The 20,722-nt window shown below is 31.8% G+C and overlaps 1 protein-coding gene across 1 annotated transcript; it reads right to left on the bottom strand.

The window, feature by feature from the left end:
* Window positions 1-5,432: 5,432 nt before the first annotated feature.
* LOC139898661 (uncharacterized) lies at window positions 5,433-20,105 on the bottom strand. The gene is made up of 2 exons (XM_071881416.1): window positions 19,733-20,105; window positions 5,433-5,902 (listed from the first exon to the last, which is right to left on the bottom strand). Exons 1-2 carry the CDS (start codon window positions 20,091-20,093, stop codon window positions 5,580-5,582), a joined length of 684 nt encoding a protein of 227 aa, XP_071737517.1. The 5' UTR covers window positions 20,094-20,105; the 3' UTR covers window positions 5,433-5,579.
* Window positions 20,106-20,722: the final 617 nt, after the last annotated feature.

Genomic DNA, 20,722 nt, shown 5'->3' with positions numbered 1-20,722 from the left:
AAATTTCCTAAGCATGTCTACAAACTAAAGAAAACATTGTATGGTCTGAAGCAAGCTCCCAGAGCCTGGTATGATACCTTGTCAACATTTCTTCTAGAAAAGAATTTTTTCAGTTGAGCTATTGACAAGACTTTGTTTATCAAAAAGGACAGAGGTGATGTGTTACTTGTTCAAATTTATATTGATGACATTATCTTTAGGTCTACAAATCCACACTTGAGAAAATGGTTTTCTGACATTATGTCTGAAGAGTATAAAATGAGTAATTTATGTACTTTAAACTATTTTCTTGGGTTGCAAATAAAACAGAGTTTTGAGGGCATTTTCATTAACCAGAGTAACTATATTTCTGATATGTTAACTAAATATGGTTTTAAAAATTGTTCCTCTTTAAAAACTCTAATGAGTGTTTCTGAAAAGCTTAATAAAGATGAGTCTGGGAAACCCACTTGTCAATCAACCTATAGAGGTATGATTGGATCTTTGCTATACTTAACTGCAAGTAGACCTGATATAATGTTTGCTACATGTCTTTGTGCACATTACCAATCTGATCTTAGGGAGTCTCATTATAAAGCTGTGAAAAGAATTTTCAGGTACTTAAAAGGTACCCCTAACCTGGGTCTTTGGTATTCTAAAGACTCAGGGTTTGATCTAATTGGTTACACAGATGCAGACTATGCAGGGTGCAAGTTAGACAGGAAAAGTACTTCTGGTGGATGTCAATTGCTAGGTGAAAAATTGGTTAGCTGGTCTAGTAAAAAGCAAAACTCTGTGGCTACTTCCACAGCAGAAGCTGAGTATGTTACTGCAGAAAGTTGTTGTGCTCAGTTAATTTGGATGCAACATCAACTTCTGGATTTTGGGTTAACATTGACCAACACTCCAATCATGTGTGACAATGAGAGTGCAATTGCTATTACTGAGAATCCAGTGTTTCAGTCAAGAACCAAGCATATTGAAATCAGGCACCACTTTATAAGGGATTGTGTTGAAAAGGGCAAAGTCTTTTTAAAGCATATTGGTACTAAGGACCAATTGGCAGATATTTTCACTAAGGAACTTAATGAGGAAAGGCACTTTTATCTTATTGGATAACTTGGAATGTTAAATCCATCTATTGAAATGTTGTCCAGTGATGATATTCCCTGAGTCTGATTTTTTTTTTCTCAGAGTCTGGATGATGTAATATTATTCAGAGTCTGAGAAAGTTTACTCAGGTGTATTTTTGTGTATAAAATCGTTTCCTTCTTTAGTCAAATAAAGTTTTTTTTTTAAATTTCGTTTTTAGGTTAATTTTATTTTTCTTTATTCAATTTCCTAAAATAAAAGGGTCAAATCTGTTATTTATGGAGGGGGTTAATGGTAACTTTTTGATAATGATTGTGTCAGGAGTATTAATTCGTTCTTATCTCTCCTATTTTTACTCTTCAAAAATTTTATATCTTGCTAATTTCTCTCATTCAATCATTATCTTCTTGAAAAATTCTCTCGGTTCTTAAAATTCTCTCGTGTTCTTGAAAATAATTTTTTTTTCGGTTCTAATGGCAAACACGAAGTTCATCCCTTTTGTTCTTGCACCCACCGGCAACATGATTAGGGCTAAAGATTTCAGAGGAGGTAAGGATGTACAGGTTTCGGTTAATAATAGGGTTGCATGTGGCACTGTGCCTGAGGGTTTTGCTAATGAAGGATATGAGGATCTGGTGCTGTTCATGAAGAATCATCCTTTGAAGGATGCTTTCTTCAAGACTACAATCATGTTTTCAGAGATGTTGGCAGAATTTTGATACACTTGCATTGGGAACAGAGAAGCTAGGACCATTACTGGTACTTACAGAGATGGTAACAATTCCTTAACACTTACTGAACATCATTTAAGGGTTGCTTTAAATCTTCCTGTTCAAGATAATTTTGTTAATACTGGGTCAAAAACTGCTGCAAGAACTAGTTTTCCTTTGGTTGGTCAACCCTTAACTGATTCATCCGTTAAAATCAGTATGTTTTCTCCAAGAAGAATGTTTTTGTTGTCAAATATCACTAGGAGTCTGAGTTACAAGTGTGGTAGTCTGACTGAAATCAATAATTTTGAGGCATATCTTTTTCACGCTATGGTCACAAGGAGGAATATAGATTTTGCACGTTTATATTTCAATGAACTCTTGGTGCTCACTGAAAAACCTCAAAGAGACCATAATGTGCCGTTTATCAGAGTCTTGAGTCTTATGTTTGAACAAGCTATAACTCCTGTTTTATATGATGGGCTTAAAGTATTTGGTGTGTATGAGTATACATATTTGCCAGAGTGTAGTGTCAGAATGTTTAACAGGCACATTGTGGATGATCAAGAAGTTGCTCTTACTCCTGCTATGATGCATTGGGTCAATCTTGACCGTGCAGACTAACCTGCAGATTTTGAGCAATCAGAGTCTGAAGGGGCATCTTCCTCAGATTCTGAGCAATCCAAGTCTGAAGAGGATCACAACAACTCCTTTGACTCTGAGCAATCAGGGAATGAGGATGGTCAAAATTACTTTTTAGAATCTGAGCAATCAGCTTCTACCCCCACACATTCTCCACCCCATGATGTTCCACATACAGAGCAGGCTGAGGACATGAATGAGGAAATCCCACCTCAGTCTAACCCATCCTCACCCACTGCTACTGAGCAAATTTCCCACTCAGACCACCTTATGAACTCACCAGTTCATACAGAGAATACCACCATATTTGAAACCTTAGATGATACAGCACCTGTAGATTCCCCTCTAAAATTCACTAGGCAAGGTGCTTCTAGTACTACTCCATCACCTCTGCTAGAGGTTGGTAAGAGCAGTGCTTTGACCCAACCTGAACTTGGTAGGATAGAAAACTTGGATACCCACATTACAGTCGCTGAAGAAGCCCCCTCAGTTGACTTACATGAAGAAGTCCCAATCCTTGACTCCAATAACCAAATCCAAAAACCATTCGAAATGACCAAGCCTACTTTTACCTCAGACTTGAGTCTGTCACTACCCACCCAAAATGTTTCATCCTTACACATTCTTGCACAGGCTGCCAATGTCACACTCATGTCACAGGGTGTGATACAGGCCTCAAATCCTTCTATGTCCAAAGATCGCCTTTCTTTTCCACAGGAAGGCTGTGAGGACATACCAACCCTACCCACATCCATTGGCACGACTTCCCAGACTGAGGCACTAGTCACCATGGTTGGCCTGAATAAGGCTTTGACCAGTTTGACTAAGAAGTTTGATGACAAGCTTTCTGTTGTGCAGTCTAATTTTAATAATATTAATCTTCACTTTAATAATAATTTTGTTTCTAAAGCTGAGTTGATGGAGGTGAGGAGGTTGGTTGGGGATGTGCAGGGGTTGGCTGGTCCAAGTGATTCAGGGTCTGTAACAGGAGTTGATCAAAGGTTGACAGAACTGGATAAGAAAATGGTTGGTGTTGATGAGCTGAAAGATTGTTTTACTGGATTTGCATCTGATATTTCTTCCCTCAAAGCTCCACAGACTGAAATTTGGAAGTTCATATCTTCTCTTCCTTTAGATGATGTCAAAAAGGGGGAGAAAAGAAAAAGATCAAATGATGCAGGTATTGAGGGGGAGCAATCCAAGGAGACTCAAATTGAGGGGGAGGATATTACTGTCATGGGTGCTGGTGATAAACAGGGTAGTTCTAGTGGTGTTTTGGTTGCTGCTACACAAAGAACAGATGGTGATCTTAGAGCTAAGATGAACAAGAGGTTCAGGTTTAGGAGATATGCTGGTGACATTGTGAAAGTTGAGGTTGAAAGGTCTGAGTTTGAAGGTGTGATTCTATTGCTAACAATGACTCATATAACAGACAGGAGATTGAGAGTTAAAATGAATCAAATAGTTCGTTTGGGTTTTTGTGAATGGAGAGGCATAGCTTTTGGTATTAAAGAGTGTGCAGGGGATCAGGCTATTTTGGATGAAGTGTTAAAAAGGGTGTGTATGTTGATTCACTTAGTGTTTGAAGAGGGGTTCATAAGCACTAAAGATTATGAGGTGTTTTGTGGGGCTTTTAATCTGGAGATGAAAGAAAGAAGAGTTAAGGGAAATGTTGAAAGATATGTTGTTCCTGAGCATATGGAGTTTGTGGATAATAAGTATGTTGAATACTTGGATGGCTTAATGATTAAGACCACTGAAAATCAAAGGATGCTAATTATGTGTGATCAGTTTGAAGGGGCTGACATTGAAATGTTGATTAGTCTAATGTCCAGATGTGAAACACAGCAAACATCTCCTTTCAGGATGCAGTTGTTAAAGTACTTGTATAGCAAGCTGAGCATATTGAAGAAAATTTCTCATATGAAGAACAAGTGCAAGTTTATTGAAAGGGAGTACGCGAAGGTGTTTGATTAGGAGTACAGGTTGTTTTGACATCATCAGATAGGGGGAGATTGTTGGGAAAAATAAAAATAATAATCTGATGAGTCAAAAGTGTTTTGCAGTTTTTAGAGTATGAAGATTTAGAGTCTGAAGTTGCAGACTCCGGAATTACTGAAGTCAACGTATGAAGTTTTCTTGAAGCCGAAGCCATAGAATATTCTGGAGATATGCTTGTTATTTGAGAAGATTTGTTTTGAAGATTTAATCTCATCTCCAGAGTTAACCTCCTAGTTAATAGTTGATTTGATTTGATTTAATTTATCTTTTCCACTTTTATAGGAATGTTAGTTATGGAAACCAAATCTCCAGATTTGGTTTTTACTTGTATAAATAGGGCATATGTTTTCTTTTGTAACTTGTACTTGGCACGATCAATATTATTTGTCTTTCATTTTATTCATCGTGTTCTCTCATTTTCTGCACTTCAATTCTTATTTATTGTATAAAGTGAAAGTCTGGTATTCAAAGTCCTATTACTGTGAACTAATAAATACGTTACATTATATTTCAGAATACATTTTTTTGGATAAAGGGACAATATCCCGGCAAAATGCATTTAAATGAAAGTATTTACAAGCTCGCATCATGCATGCCTAATGGGTATTTTTTTGGGACATCCCAGGCCAATACAAAACATATTGTTTAAACAACTGCAAAAATTACCATTCTACTATGTACAAATATCAGATTACTGCTATAATTACCTATTAGAATGCATTTGGTGTTTTGGTTTCAGTCTTCTCAGCGCATGATCTAAGAAAAACTTCAGTTTCCTTATCGATTTAAGAAAGTTTAATGCCAGGGTAGTATGAAGAGACATTTTGTCACTTCAAATATACATACAAACTGTCCTAAAGTCCTACTTAAAACACATGTTCTTAGCTGTCAATGTAAATACAGTTAGCATAATCTATTGACTATTCATGCCTAGCAAACACAATTAAGGCGGTCTAAGTTTCATAAGTTATCAACGATTAATCATTGAAAGACATGTATTTTGTACACGCACATAGCCTCTAGGGTTTAGTTCTACAACATACAGTTTTATTCAACAAGTCAACAAACACATGAGAACTTCAACAAAATCACAAGAACAAATGCTATAAGTTTACAATAACAGGGGAATAACTATAACTATAACTATAACTATAACTACAAAGATGAAATGAATGCAATAATAAGATTAGCCATTTCAGTATCATAAGACGAACCTTCCATTTGAAAATGACTAACCCCTTCCATAAGATGTGTTTCCGCTCGCCCTTTTGCAGTTTTTAGTTTGTTAGCCAACTGTTTAACACTCGTAAATCCATCCTTAGTCCCCATTACGAAAAGCTTCGGTTTAGTAGATTGTAATATCGCTTTATGATGTCTTCCAAATAGAATTGAAGCAATCAACCCAAAAGGATACCCTAAACTAACATAGCCCACAACTTCATCTACCTGATCAACCGCAGACCCCGCAATGGGCGCACCTGCAATCGAATAATCAAATATTCAAATCAAATAATACATCAATTCAAAACTCAATGTATCGTAAAATACAACTCCCGAGTAAGCAACTCAATAACTCGACCAAGTTACATGTGTATTCAAATAATTTGATCCGAAAAAACCTAAGGTGTTAGGAATTTACTAATTTTAGAGCACTACTGCTTATTACTATTAACAAATTAAATAAGCAAGTATACAACTGTGAACTGTCTTACATTTTAAGTAATCATATTTATTTATTCTATACCTGGCAATTGAGACTCATAATCTCATATTTGGGTTAATTGGGTCAAGCTTTTGGGGTCAATTGGATCTTAATAAAAATAAGGCACGACAATGTAAAGCAAAAATCCAATGGATTTTTTTTTTGAACGACACAAATTTTATTAAAAGACAACTAGCAAGGAGCTAGAAGAATTACGGGCTTAGAAGCCATGGATTCCAATCGAATCTATGTTACTTCTATTGTTTAGCCAATTAAAAAGATGAAAACAAAAAAATTACGCCTAGAAACCGATGTGTCGTTGAAAACCACGCAGTTTCAAACTCTCCATATCAACCACAAAAGAGCCCCGATCACCAATACCTTTGATTTCGAAACTGAAGTCGAACTCCATGCTTCCAACCAAGATGAAATATCAATCCAAGAAGTAAACGAAGGCATGTTACATCCTAGCCATATGCGCACTAGTCTCGACAACTCAAATGATTTAGGACAAGTGAAAAATACATGCTCCAAATCTTCAATCCCTTGTTTGCAACAAGGACATGCCAACGAATTCATAGTGATACCTTTAGTCGATAATTAACCAGTGTAAAAGTCTATCCAAACACAAACGCATAAGTAAATTTTTAACTTCCTCGGAAACGATTTCATCCACATTAGTCGCCGGGCCATTAGAAGGTTGCAATGCATTATCGATATGCGCACACGCTGAACGAACAATGTATAACCCACTTGAATCTAAAGACTATGCCCATCTATCTGCTTGATCGTGCAACTGCACATTATGGATTTCTTCAGTAGAACATCAAGAGCAGCCATATTCCTGCTGTAAATCGATGATCATACCCAACTCCACGACCACGAATGCTTAACAAGCCGATCAGTGATAACCACCTCTTTATTAGAATCATGATGAAACAATCTATTAAATCGGTCCGCTAATGGAGCAATACCAATCCAATGATCAAGTCAAAATCTAACACAAGTGCCAAGATCCAATGGATTATTGCTCTAACCTATTGGGTCCTATACAAAATATAAAAGATATTGTCCAATGGGTATCAATTCCTAAAGCTAGAGATAGGTCTAATTGGTTTCGTGAATGGGTCAAATGGGGCGAGCATAACAAATTTCATTCGTCAAACATTTATCAAAAAGTATTCATGGTTATATTAATTATTATGTATATTAATAGTGTCTTATATTATAATAAATATGAATAATAAATAATACTCCCTCGTCCTATAATAAGTGTCATGTTTTGACTTTTCAAAGTCTACTCTTTTCAACTTTGACGTCGAATAACTTTATTTGTGTTATATAATAGTTGGTGAAACTCATACCAATATAAAGTACATTTAAAACCCAATCCATTCATATAATTTTTACCAAATATTATATAATACAAATAAATATATTTAAAGTCAAAGTTGAGAAATAAAGACTGTGACAAGTTAAAAGAAGACACTTACTATGGGACGGAGAGAGTAATAAATAAAATGATATGATAAATGTAAGAAATCAATATACGGCCCGTTTGGACCCATTTGACCCATGACCCGTTTCGACTCGTTACCCAATCCAACCGACCCAACATGACCAATGTGGACCCGTTTTAAAATTTGCCTGTTTGGCCCATGAACCATTTCATTCCAAAACCGTTTTGACCCGTTACCCAAACTGACCCAACATGACACGTTACCCAAACCAGCCCAGCCCAACTTGACCCGTTTGCCAGGTATAATTTATTCCATATAATTTACTATCGAATATTTTTCTGCGATTGCTTAAGTTCAAAAAAATATACAAGCAATCCCAAACAGAAAAATGCACCACATTTTAAAGCATGTAACACAATATGTGGACAATAGAATAATTATAATATGTAATATATATCAATATCAATTTTACAATGTTATGTATGTAGCGTTAGAACATAATTATATTAATATAGATCCATTTGCGCATTTATGAGCAATGGCGAATCTAGTGTATAACCCGTGAGGTCACGGACACCACTAGTTTAAAATTCATATGTAAAAAATACTTTAAAATTGTGTAGGACACCACTAAATTTAACTACATGACCCCATATATTTTTGGAATCTATAGTTTTTCTTTTAAATTGTATAGGATACCACTAAATTTAACTACTCAGATTACATATATTGTTCGAATTAGTTTTTTTTTAGGTAAACAACCATTAAAATAGCATTTAAATATAATTAGTATTGGAAATTTTTTTTGGGAACTCATTGAGTTCTAATCCTGGATTCGCCACTGTTTAATGGGAATTTAACTTAGAGATTTCAACTTTGGATACCCCCAACAATTTCAAATTAGGCATCACATTTTGAAAAAATTGGTACTTTTCAAGCAATTTGCAATAATAGAACTTAGAACTCTATAGAACAAAACACTGAAACTAATAGAGCTAATTTTTACTGAAACTAATAGAACTTAATACTGAAACTAAGTGATGCTGCGAAACGTAACCTTTATTTTGAACGGATTTGAGTTATTTTGTTACACGAATTGATTTCTTGTATATATGGTGTTTTAATGAATTCGGGTTGATTTCACACATATATAGGCAACTGGTCCTATCCGTGTAGTTTAGTTTATTGGTAAATCCGATTCGTTCCACAGGGAGATGGAGTGTTTAATGGTTTTTAATAGTCTTTGATGTCAAACTTAAGTAAAGGGGGGTTTTGGATTAGGAATTTATAGTAACAGTAAAAGAAAATAACTTAAACTAATTTACTAAATAAAATAAAATTACAATATTACAAGAATTAACTTAAAAAGATACTAAATGAAATTATACTAATTATGATGCGACAATTTTATTACTAGATGATAATTAGTTAAAACAATAACTTTTAATAAAACTATATATTTAGAATTTTGTTTTGAGCAATTATAATATAAATTTATTTAAATTAACTAAATGACATGTTTTAATTAAAATTAATATAAACTAATAGGAATTATAATAATTAACTAATTATAAGCTAATTACTAATTTTAAATTATATTAATACTAATTATAAGATTAAAACATTCTAACCTAATTATAACCTAATTATAACCTAATATAAATTAATAACCTAATTATAAAAATATTCTATTCAAAACCCTAATTTTGACCTAAATTATATGAAACCCTAAATTTTAACCTAAAATATATGAAACCCTAAATTACATGATATGTTAATTATACGGAGTGATATGTTTAATTATACGGAGTGATATTTTTTTTTTAGTGAATAATAATAATACGTAAATAATAATGATAATAATGATTTTACAATATATAAAAATAGGAGTGTTTACTTAAATGTGTCACCCCTAGATCCATGGATTGTTTTAAGTTTAAGCTCGTATTAAAATGTTTAGTAATAAACTTATATTTTCCTTTCGAAAAAATATAAAGTTTTGACTAACTGAATTAAATCTAATTTTCACCGGATTTTATTTAGTTAGTTACTAGTCCCTAAGTGTTTAAATTGAGACCCAACCCAGTTTTGACCTTCGCCAAAACCCAAATCATAACGGTTTCCCTTTTTACAATTTCACTTTTATGTGACTAGTGATATTACCCAAACCACCGAACTTTATTCCTAATTTAGTGTTAGTAAATTATTCATAAAACTCGTCTAAATCACTTTTAATGTTGAAGCTTAATTTATATAAATAAAAATAACTTTCGTTATTTTTATCTCATAAATTAAGTGACAGGGGTTAAATATCCAATTACATAATAATGGTTCATTTAATTAGGCTCAATATTAAAAACACTTAAGTTACATTTTTATTTTGCAAATGATAACAATCCATTTCACTAGGGGCTCTACATCTAAGCAACCACTAGGGAAATTTAGCTACTCATTATGCTAGGGTAAACATAAAAATAAAAATATACAAACATAATAATAACAATAATGATAATGATAAAAGATGATAACAATAATTTTAGTAGAACAAACTTACAAAAATCTTCACTCTTATTAACTGCAAATGGTAGAAATGGAAATGAAAACAACACCCTTTCACTCGCACAATAATACCCTTAATCACGAACAATACACCCTTAATATTTGAAACTATCCTAATCTTGACTTGAGAATTAAATTGGTACAGAAGCCAAATAAATACGAGATATTTAACGTAATATAATCGATACAGTAGTGAATAAATGGATATTGAAAGTGTTGACTTATAAAGTACGGAGTAACTATTATCTTTTGTTGTGTAGCTCAATGAAACCTATTGTGTGTGTATATCTTCTGTGTCTTGTAATATGTGTGTGTATAGTAATTTTGTACTTCATATATTAAAATCATATGGATGGAAAATTACTGTAAAGAGCTCTGCACTTGATAAAGAAATGGTTTTAAATTAAATAAAGTAGCCGTCCCATTTTCATTATGTGGCCTAACATTACAGTGTTATTATTTTTATCCAAAAGATGTGGTTAGGCATGCATATGCCACGTTGGTTGTCATCCAAAGTAATTAGGTGATCACATCACAACCAATTAATTTAAATTATCCATGAAGACCCATTACTTGCTATAGTAATATCTAATATCCCATTACTCTCTTGAATATTACAAATCATCGTTGTCTTGAGGAGGCGTGATGTTGTAGTCTTTTGTATCTCATTAGAAATCTTCATTTTCTCTTCATTTTGATCTTTTTATCATTAAAAATCCATAATGACATTTTATTCGACGCTTTGGACATTTAACCAATTACAAAACTGAAAAATACTCGAATACACAAAAATCATAACATTTTGGACTGATATTGCGACTAAAAATATGTATGAATTTAGCAACATCAAATTACCCCACACTTGAACGTTGCTTGTCCTCAAGCAATTACATCTTTTAAACAGAACCGGAACATTACATATTTTTCCTTGTCGAACATTAAATCACACAACACACGCTACACGAAATGAAACACACGCTATATGGAATAAGTTACACAACACAGTATTTATTGAATCACACGCACACCACACGAAACGAAATTCTGACAACAGAAACAAACATGAAACTCGTGATTAGGGTTTAAGAATTTGGATCCTTCGGGAAAATTGGACCTTGTGAAAACGTTTTATGATTTTATAAAATGTCATGCTAGTTTTTACACTAGACACGTTTTCCGGTTTTAACCTCAAATTCCGGTTGAGGGTAACTGAAAACCGAGGTCTCAGTCGGCGATTAGCAAGCTATCCGCCCCCATGATTGTAGTATCATGGAACTTGAAGCCAAATGTCCAAAAATAGTTTTACACAAATATAATTCATAAAATAGCATAAGTTTTAGAACAAAATTATATCGTGTCCAAATATCATCGGTGAACCATGAGTTTGCACACCTCAATTTGTTATGGCATATGTATGTTGACCGCGGTCAAACATAGATGCGGTTAATCTTTACGGAGATCATCCATCTGGGGATTAGATTCATTAGTCTTAAAAGCTAATTTGCATTGTGCCCCCCCATTGTACGAGACAGATCCATCTCATGGTTAGGATAAGTCTGACCACCAAAAACCTTGTTTGATGCTGAGGTTAGGTGGATTTCCAGCCGATTTTAGGGATGACTTTTCAAGATTTTTCGTCAACCTACAGCTGTTCTGGACTACATCTTCTAACATAAGTTAGCAAGTGTGTCAATTCGGAAGACTTTACTTCCTTACGGGATGGACTTGATTCATCCTCTATTACTCGTGATAATGGAATATTCAGGTTTATACGTTCCTTAGCAATGATATCTGCAATAAACTTCAAAGAAAAATGTGATAAATGGTTCTCAATATAAGGATTTATAAATTCTTGTTATAAATGGTTTTCTTTTATAAGTTTTAAACAAATAAACTTATGTATTTTTAATGTATGGAGACAACAATTTCGGTTTTTACACCTGATCTTTAATTGCTCGTAGTTACCTTAAAAATTGATTAGATACGTTTGTTTAAAAATTTTCAAATTTTCATAAAAACCAATAACTTATTAGTTCTCGAGAATTTATATATTCCCACCCCTCAAAAAGTTGATGTGCTGGATCGAGACCTTTATTTATGAACGGATTTGAGTTGTTTTGTTACACGAATTGATTTATTGTATATGTGGTATTTTATAGATTTTAGGTTGATTTCACACATATATATAGGCAACTAGTCCTATCCGTGTAGTTTAGTTTGTTGGTAAATCCGATTCGTTCCACAGGGAGATGGAGCGTTTAATGGTTTTCTTTTTAATAGTCTTTGATGTCAAACTTAATTAAAGTGGGGTTTTGGATTAGGCAATTTATAGTAACAGTAAAAGCAAATAACTTAACTAATTTACTAATTAAAATAAAATTATAATATGACAAGCATTATCTTAAAATGATACTAAATGAAATTATACTTAATTATGATGCATTAATTATGCTACTAAATGGTAATTAGTAAAATAGTAATTTTTAATAAAATTATATATTTAGATTTTTGTTTTAAGGAAAAATTATATAAACTTAATTAATTTAACTAAAATGCATTTTTAATAAAACTAATACAAATTAAAAGGAATTTAATTAATTTACTAATTATAAACTAATTACAATTTATAAACCTATAATGATTAATACTAATTTTAGGATTAAAACATGTATTTTTGTATTTTATACTTAATTAAAACTAATTATATAATAAATAACCTAATTATAATAATTAAATAACTAATAACCTAAATTATAAATAATTAATTAATCAAAACCCTAATTTTTACCCTAGCTGGTACTGTAGCCGCGTCAAGGCCTACACGATTCGTGTGACCGTACACGATTCGTGTAAGGCTAAAAGTATGTGACAGTTTACTGTTCGAAAAATTAAATGTTTTTATGTATTTTTATATATTTTAAACTTATAATTCGTAAATAAAAATGATAAAACTTTTATAAGAAGTATAAATAAGATAAAATGGGAGTGTTTACTTAATTGTGTCACCCCTAGGTCCATGGATTGTCTTAAGTTTTACGCCCTATTAAAATGTTCTAGTATCAAACTTTACATTTTTCTCTCGAATAAATATAAAGTTACAACTTAACTAAATAAAATCTAATTTTCATCGGATTCTTTTTAGAAAGCTACTAATCCCTAAGTATTTAAATTGAGACCTAGCCTAGTTTTGACTTTCGCCATTACCCAAATTATAACGGTTTCCCTTTTTATAATTTCACTTTCATATAATTTATTGATATCACCCAAACCACCGAAGTTTATTTCTAAATTGGTGTCAATAACTTATCCATAAATGCGTCTAGATCATTTTTAATGTTGAAGCTTAATTTAGGTAAATAAATATAACTTTCGTTATTTAAATTTACTAAATTAAGTGGCAAGGGTTAAATACCTAATTACATAAAAATGGTTCTTTTAACTAGGCTCAATATTAAAAATACTAAAGTTACATTTTAACTTTACTAATGGTAACAATCCATTTCACTAGGGGTTCTACATTTAAGCAAACACTAGGGAAATTTAGCTATCCATTACACTAGGGGAGACATAAAAATATAGATATGCAAGCATAATAATAACACTAATTTTAACAGAGTAAACTTACTAAAATACCTTCACTTGCATTAACTTCAAATGGTAGAAAAATTACAATAATAACACCCCTTTCATGCGTACAATAACACCCTTTATCACGAACAATACCCCCTTAATAACTGAAACTATTTTTACAGCGTAATAAATTTAACAATAATTTTAACTATAGTAATTGAAATATAAATTTGTGTTGTAATATTCTCTGTGTGTTGTAATATGTGTGTGTATAGTAATTTTGTACTTCATATATCCTCTTCAACTCTGAACGTATCCATATTTATCATTGAAATAGTAGGTAGTTGTTGAGTCAAAAGAAATTCCATTGGCTGCAGCACTAATGTAAAGAATTGTTTTAAAATTACAAAGTAGCCGCCCCACTTTGCATTTGGAATCTGAATTTCGGCCAAACATTACACGATTCGTGTAGTTGTACACGATTCGTGTAAGTACAATTCTGGGCAGTTGTAGATTTTTGAGTTACGGACGTCTGGACTCCTGATTCGCCTTTTTTCGAGTCCGTATGATTTAGTTATGATTTTTCTCGTGCAGGCGCGCTGATTTCGTGATTTCGATCATTTTGACTTGTAGTCTTGAGGCGCGATGTTGTAGTCTTTTGTTGCTCATTATAAGTCTTCATTTTATCTTCATTTTGATCTTTATATCATTGAAAATCCATAATAACATTTCATTCGACGCTTTGGACATTTTTACCAATTACAAACCGAAAACTACTCGAATACACATAAAAATCATAACATTTTGGATTGATATTGCGACGAAGTATATGTATATTTATAGCAATATCAAATTACCCCACACTTGAACGTTGCTTGTCCTCAAGCAATTACATCTTTTAACAGAATTAGAACATTATATATTTTTCTTTATCGAACATTTAGATCACACAACACACACTACACGAAATGAAACACACGCTATATGAAATATATTACACAACACAGTATTTATTGGATCACACGCACACCACACGAAACGAAATTCTGACAACAGAAACAAACATGAAACACGTGATTAGGGTTTAAAAATTTGGATCCTTAGGGAAAATTGGACCTTGTGAAAACGTTTTATGATTTTATAAAATGTCATGCTAGTTTTTACACTAGACACGTTTTCCGGTTTTAACCTCAAATTCCGGTTGAGGGTAACTGAAAACCGAAGTCTCAGTCGGCGATTAGCAAGCTATTCGCCCCCATGATTGTAGTATCATGGAACTTGAAGCCAAATGTCCAAAAATAGTTTTACACAAATATAATTCATAAAATAGCATAAGTTTTAGAACAAAATTATATCGTGTCCAAATATCATCGGTGAACCATGAGTTTGCACACCTCAATTTGTTATGGCATATGTATGTTGACCGCGGTCAAACATAGATGCGGTTAATCTTTACGGAGATCATCCATCTGGGGATTAGATTCATTAGTCTTAAAAGCTAATTTGCATTGTGCCCCCCCATTGTACGAGACAGATCCATCTCATGGTTAGGATAAGTCTGACCACCAAAAACCCTGTTTGATGCTGAGGTTAGGTGGATTTCCAGCCGATTTTAGGGATGACTTTTCAAGATTTTTCGTCAACCTACAGCTGTTCTGGACTACATCTTCTAACATAAGTTAGCAAGTGTGTCAATTCGGAAGACTTTACTTCCTTACGGGATGGACTTGATTCATCCTCTATTACTCGTGATAATGGAATATTCAGGTTTATACGTTCCTTAGCAATGATATCTGCAATAAACTTCAAAGAAAAATGTGATAAATGGTTCTCAATATAAGGATTTATAAATTCTTGTTATAAATGGTTTTCTTTTATAAGTTTTAAACAAATAAACTTATGTATTTTTAATGTATGGAGACAACAATTTCGGTTTTTACACCTGATCTTTAATTGCTCGTAGTTACCTTAAAAATTGATTAGATACGTTTGTTTAAAAATTTTCAAATTTTCATAAAAACCAATAACTTATTAGTTCTCGAGAATTTATATATTCCCACCCCACACTTAAGATTATGTAATGCCCTCATTACATAAAATCAGATAATAATGTATAAATTTGAGAGGACAAAAAGTGTAGAGTATTTGGAACTTCCTTTGTTAACCGTTTTGGATTTTCAAATTGTTTTACCTATGATTATATCCAACGTTTGTATCACAATGTAATTTGATGTTTCGTTTCGTCTAATTGCATTTTCATCTGTACCTGTCAAACCATGTTAAAAACACACAAAATATGGGGTTTTAATTCAATCGTACAACACATTTTTTTTACCCCACGCTATATTTTCTTGCATATATATAAAAAATAAAAACATAATAAGTTTCAATACACACCAAAAAATTATGTTATTACAAACTAAATTTTTTTTTTTTACTTTTTTTTTTTTCATTTTATATTTTTTTTTTATAACTTATAATCAATTAAATTTAAAATATCTTTTATAAATTTATATTTGTAATGGAAATTCGGTTGTTATACCTGATCTTAATCCGTTTATAAATTTTTAAATTCAATTTATAAAATTCAATTCATTAAAAGTTAAAGTTTTAATATTTTTCGAAAACAAATTTAAAATAAAATAAAAACACTCTATTTTTGTGTTAAAAAGATTAACGTTTTTAAATTTTAAAACAAGTATATGAAAAATATAAAAAAATAAAAAAATAAAAAGGAATTTAAAACACAATATAAAAAAAAACGAGACACACGAATGGGACTATTTACAATTTGTGAAGTTTATTAGCGAGTCGTTCACGCGACCCTACCCCAATTTTTAACTAACGTCGGGGTGATAAACATCACCCTTCTTTACTCCAATAGAACCATTACTGCAACCATTCTTACCACTAATTTTTGATAATAACCAAGAGTCCGAAAATCTTGACTCTTCAACCAGTTTTTTCAACTTATATTTCTCAAGTTTTGATAGGTTTGAAATCAATCTCTCTCTCAAATGTTTATCTTTTTTCGACATAGCATTTCTAATCCTACCATATAACTTTTTCATGGTTTTCTCAACAACACTATCATTGAGCGGTTTACTATCTAGTTTCTCCTCATCACCCTCCCCACACTTAGCTTGTTGACTAATGGGTTTGACATGGTCAACAATATTCACTGAAACTATCGGTGTGGGTGGTGGGTTCATACTAAACTCAGTTTGATAGGTTGCACTCTTGCCTCTATCCTTCAAAACTAGTTTTCCTGTTTTCCAATCTGTTAAAGCACATGCAGTTGCTAAGAATGGTCTACCTAAAATAATAGGTACAAACTTATCTTCTTTCATGTCTACAACTACAAAGTCAGCTAGAAACTCAAGTTCACCTGTTTTTACTACTAAGTTTTCAGCAATCCCTATAGGTTTATTAACCGATTGATCAATGAATCTAAGGCCTGAATTGGTTGGTTTAAGTTCGCCTAAGTTCAAGTGCGAGTACTCAAATCCGATTCGTTCCCGCCTGTCACGCGGGTGACCCGGGTTCGTTCCCCGGCAGCGGCGCCAAAAAGTTGATGCTGCGAAACGTAACCTTTATTTTGAACGGATTTGAGTTATTTTGTTACACGAATTGATTTCTTGTATATATGGTGTTTTAATGAATTCGGGTTGATTTCACACATATATAGGCAACTGGTCCTATCCGTGTAGTTTAGTTTATTGGTAAATCCGATTCGTTCCACAGGGAGATGGAGTGTTTAATGGTTTTTAATAGTCTTTGATGTCAAACTTAAGTAAAGGGGGGTTTTGGATTAGGAATTTATAGTAACAGTAAAAGAAAATAACTTAAACTAATTTACTAAATAAAATAAAATTACAATATTACAAGAATTAACTTAAAAAGATACTAAATGAAATTATACTAATTATGATGCGACAATTTTATTACTAGATGATAATTAGTTAAAACAATAACTTTTAATAAAACTATATATTTAGAATTTTGTTTTGAGCAATTATAATATAAATTTATTTAAATTAACTAAATGACATGTTTTAATTAAAATTAATATAAACTAATAGGAATTATAATAATTAACTAATTATAAGCTAATTACTAATTTTAAATTATATTAATACTAATTATAAGATTAAAACATTCTAACCTAATTATAACCTAATTATAACCTAATATAAATTAATAACCTAATTATAAAAATATTCTATTCAAAACCCTAATTTTGACCTAAATTATATGAAACCCTAAATTTTAACCTAAAATATATGAAACCCTAAATTACATGATATGTTAATTATACGGAGTGATATGTTTAATTATACGGAGTGATATTTTTTTTTTAGTGAATAATAATAATACGTAAATAATAATGATAATAATGATTTTACAATATATAAAAATAGGAGTGTTTACTTAAATGTGTCACCCCTAGATCCATGGATTGTTTTAAGTTTAAGCTCGTATTAAAATGTTTAGTAATAAACTTATATTTTCCTTTCGAAAAAATATAAAGTTTTGACTAACTGAATTAAATCTAATTTTCACCGGATTTTATTTAGTTAGTTACTAGTCCCTAAGTGTTTAAATTGAGACCCAACCCAGTTTTGACCTTCGCCAAAACCCAAATCATAACGGTTTCCCTTTTTACAATTTCACTTTTATGTGACTAGTGATATTACCCAAACCACCGAACTTTATTCCTAATTTAGTGTTAGTAAATTATTCATAAAACTCGTCTAAATCACTTTTAATGTTGAAGCTTAATTTATATAAATAAAAATAACTTTCGTTATTTTTATCTCATAAATTAAGTGACAGGGGTTAAATATCCAATTACATAATAATGGTTCATTTAATTAGGCTCAATATTAAAAACACTTAAGTTACATTTTTATTTTGCAAATGATAACAATCCATTTCACTAGGGGCTCTACATCTAAGCAACCATTAGGGAAATTTAGCTACTCATTATGCTAGGGTAAACATAAAAATAAAAATATACAAACATAATAATAACAATAATGATAATGATAAAAGATGATAACAATAATTTTAGTAGAACAAACTTACAAAAATCTTCACTCTTATTAACTGCAAATGGTAGAAATGGAAATGAAAACAACACCCTTTCACTCGCACAATAATACCCTTAATCACGAACAATACACCCTTAATATTTGAAACTATCCTAATCTTGACTTGAGAATTAAATTGGTACAGAAGCCAAATAAATACGAGATATTTAACGTAATATAATCGATACAGTAGTGAATAAATGGATATTGAAAGTGTTGACTTATAAAGTACGGAGTAACTATTATCTTTTGTTGTGTAGCTCAATGAAACCTATTGTGTGTGTATATCTTCTGTGTCTTGTAATATGTGTGTGTATAGTAATTTTGTACTTCATATATTAAAATCATATGGATGGAAAATTACTGTAAAGAGCTCTGCACTTGATAAAGAAATGGTTTTAAATTAAATAAAGTAGCCGTCCCATTTTCATTATGTGGCCTAACATTACAGTGTTATTATTTTTATCCAAAAGATGTGGTTAGGCATGCATATGCCACGTTGGTTGTCATCCAAAGTAATTAGGTGATCACATCACAACCAATTAATTTAAATTATCCATGAAGACCCATTACTTGCTATAGTAATATCTAATATCCCATTACTCTCTTGAATATTACAAATCATCGTTGTCTTGAGGAGGCGTGATGTTGTAGTCTTTTGTATCTCATTAGAAATCTTCATTTTCTCTTCATTTTGATCTTTTTATCATTAAAAATCCATAATGACATTTTATTCGACGCTTTGGACATTTAACCAATTACAAAACTGAAAAATACTCGAATACACAAAAATCATAACATTTTGGACTGATATTGCGACTAAAAATATGTATGAATTTAGCAACATCACTAAGTAAATATAATAATAATAAATAATCAAATCAATAAACACAGTCAACTAATCGAATCAAAAACTTAATATACCTGCAGACGAACCAACAAGTAAAATCCTGTTCGAGTTAAACTTCTGAGAACACCACTTGCAGACGGAAACAACGTCGGAAACTTCTGAAAATCCGGTAAGTGACGGCCGTCCGGTAGACTTTCCGACGCCTCTCATATCAAAAGTAACAGCAGTGATGCCATGATCAGCTAAAGTACGAGCAATGCCTTTCATAAGACCTTGACAACCGCCTAATACTGAATACGGGTGGACTAAAACGACAATTACTTGATTTTGGTCAGTAGAAGTTGAATTGTTGTCGTTTAGTGATGGTTTGTGAATTGTAGCGTCGAGTTTTATCCCGTTGCTGGATTCAGTTGTTGCCGATTCTCTCGTTGTCATTTTGGGCAAACGGTTGAGTATGTTTCTGTGCGTGGGTGTGATTTAATTTTGTGGTGTTATGTTCATAAGTCGTCCTTGTAGAACTAATAACGATCATATTTGATCCTTGAACTTTAGTGTGTTGTGATAACACTACATTTTATATTTTCACTTTATTATTATCACTCGGAAATATTTTTATCATAGGACCAACCTAATAATCTAGGATGAATCAAATAGAGCAACCGTATATATATATATATATATATATATATATATATATATATATATATATATATATATATATATATATATATATATATATATATATTACATGTAATATATAAACACTTATGTTTGATTTTAAGATAGTGCGATTATACACGGTCTTTCAGTTCTTAGTTCTTACATAATTTACTGGTACCCTTTTTGAGAAAAATATAATAAATGTATATTTATTTATTTTTATTTTTTTGCAAAAATAACGAATACTATAAATAACGGGATCTTCATCGAAAAATGAAAATTCTAACCAATACACCAAAGAGATGAAACAACCAGACGGCTCGAAACAAGTAAACGTCACAAGCCGACGCTAACTTCAACCGAGCATAATCACAACCACAACCACATCATACACAAAGAAAAAA

This window comes from Rutidosis leptorrhynchoides, chromosome 3 (genome assembly GCF_046630445.1).
Source record: "Rutidosis leptorrhynchoides isolate AG116_Rl617_1_P2 chromosome 3, CSIRO_AGI_Rlap_v1, whole genome shotgun sequence".
Taxonomy (NCBI): domain Eukaryota; kingdom Viridiplantae; phylum Streptophyta; class Magnoliopsida; order Asterales; family Asteraceae; genus Rutidosis; species Rutidosis leptorrhynchoides.
The sequence above is the reverse complement of the archived record's forward strand: the minus strand, read 5'-3'. Positions and strand labels throughout refer to the sequence as shown.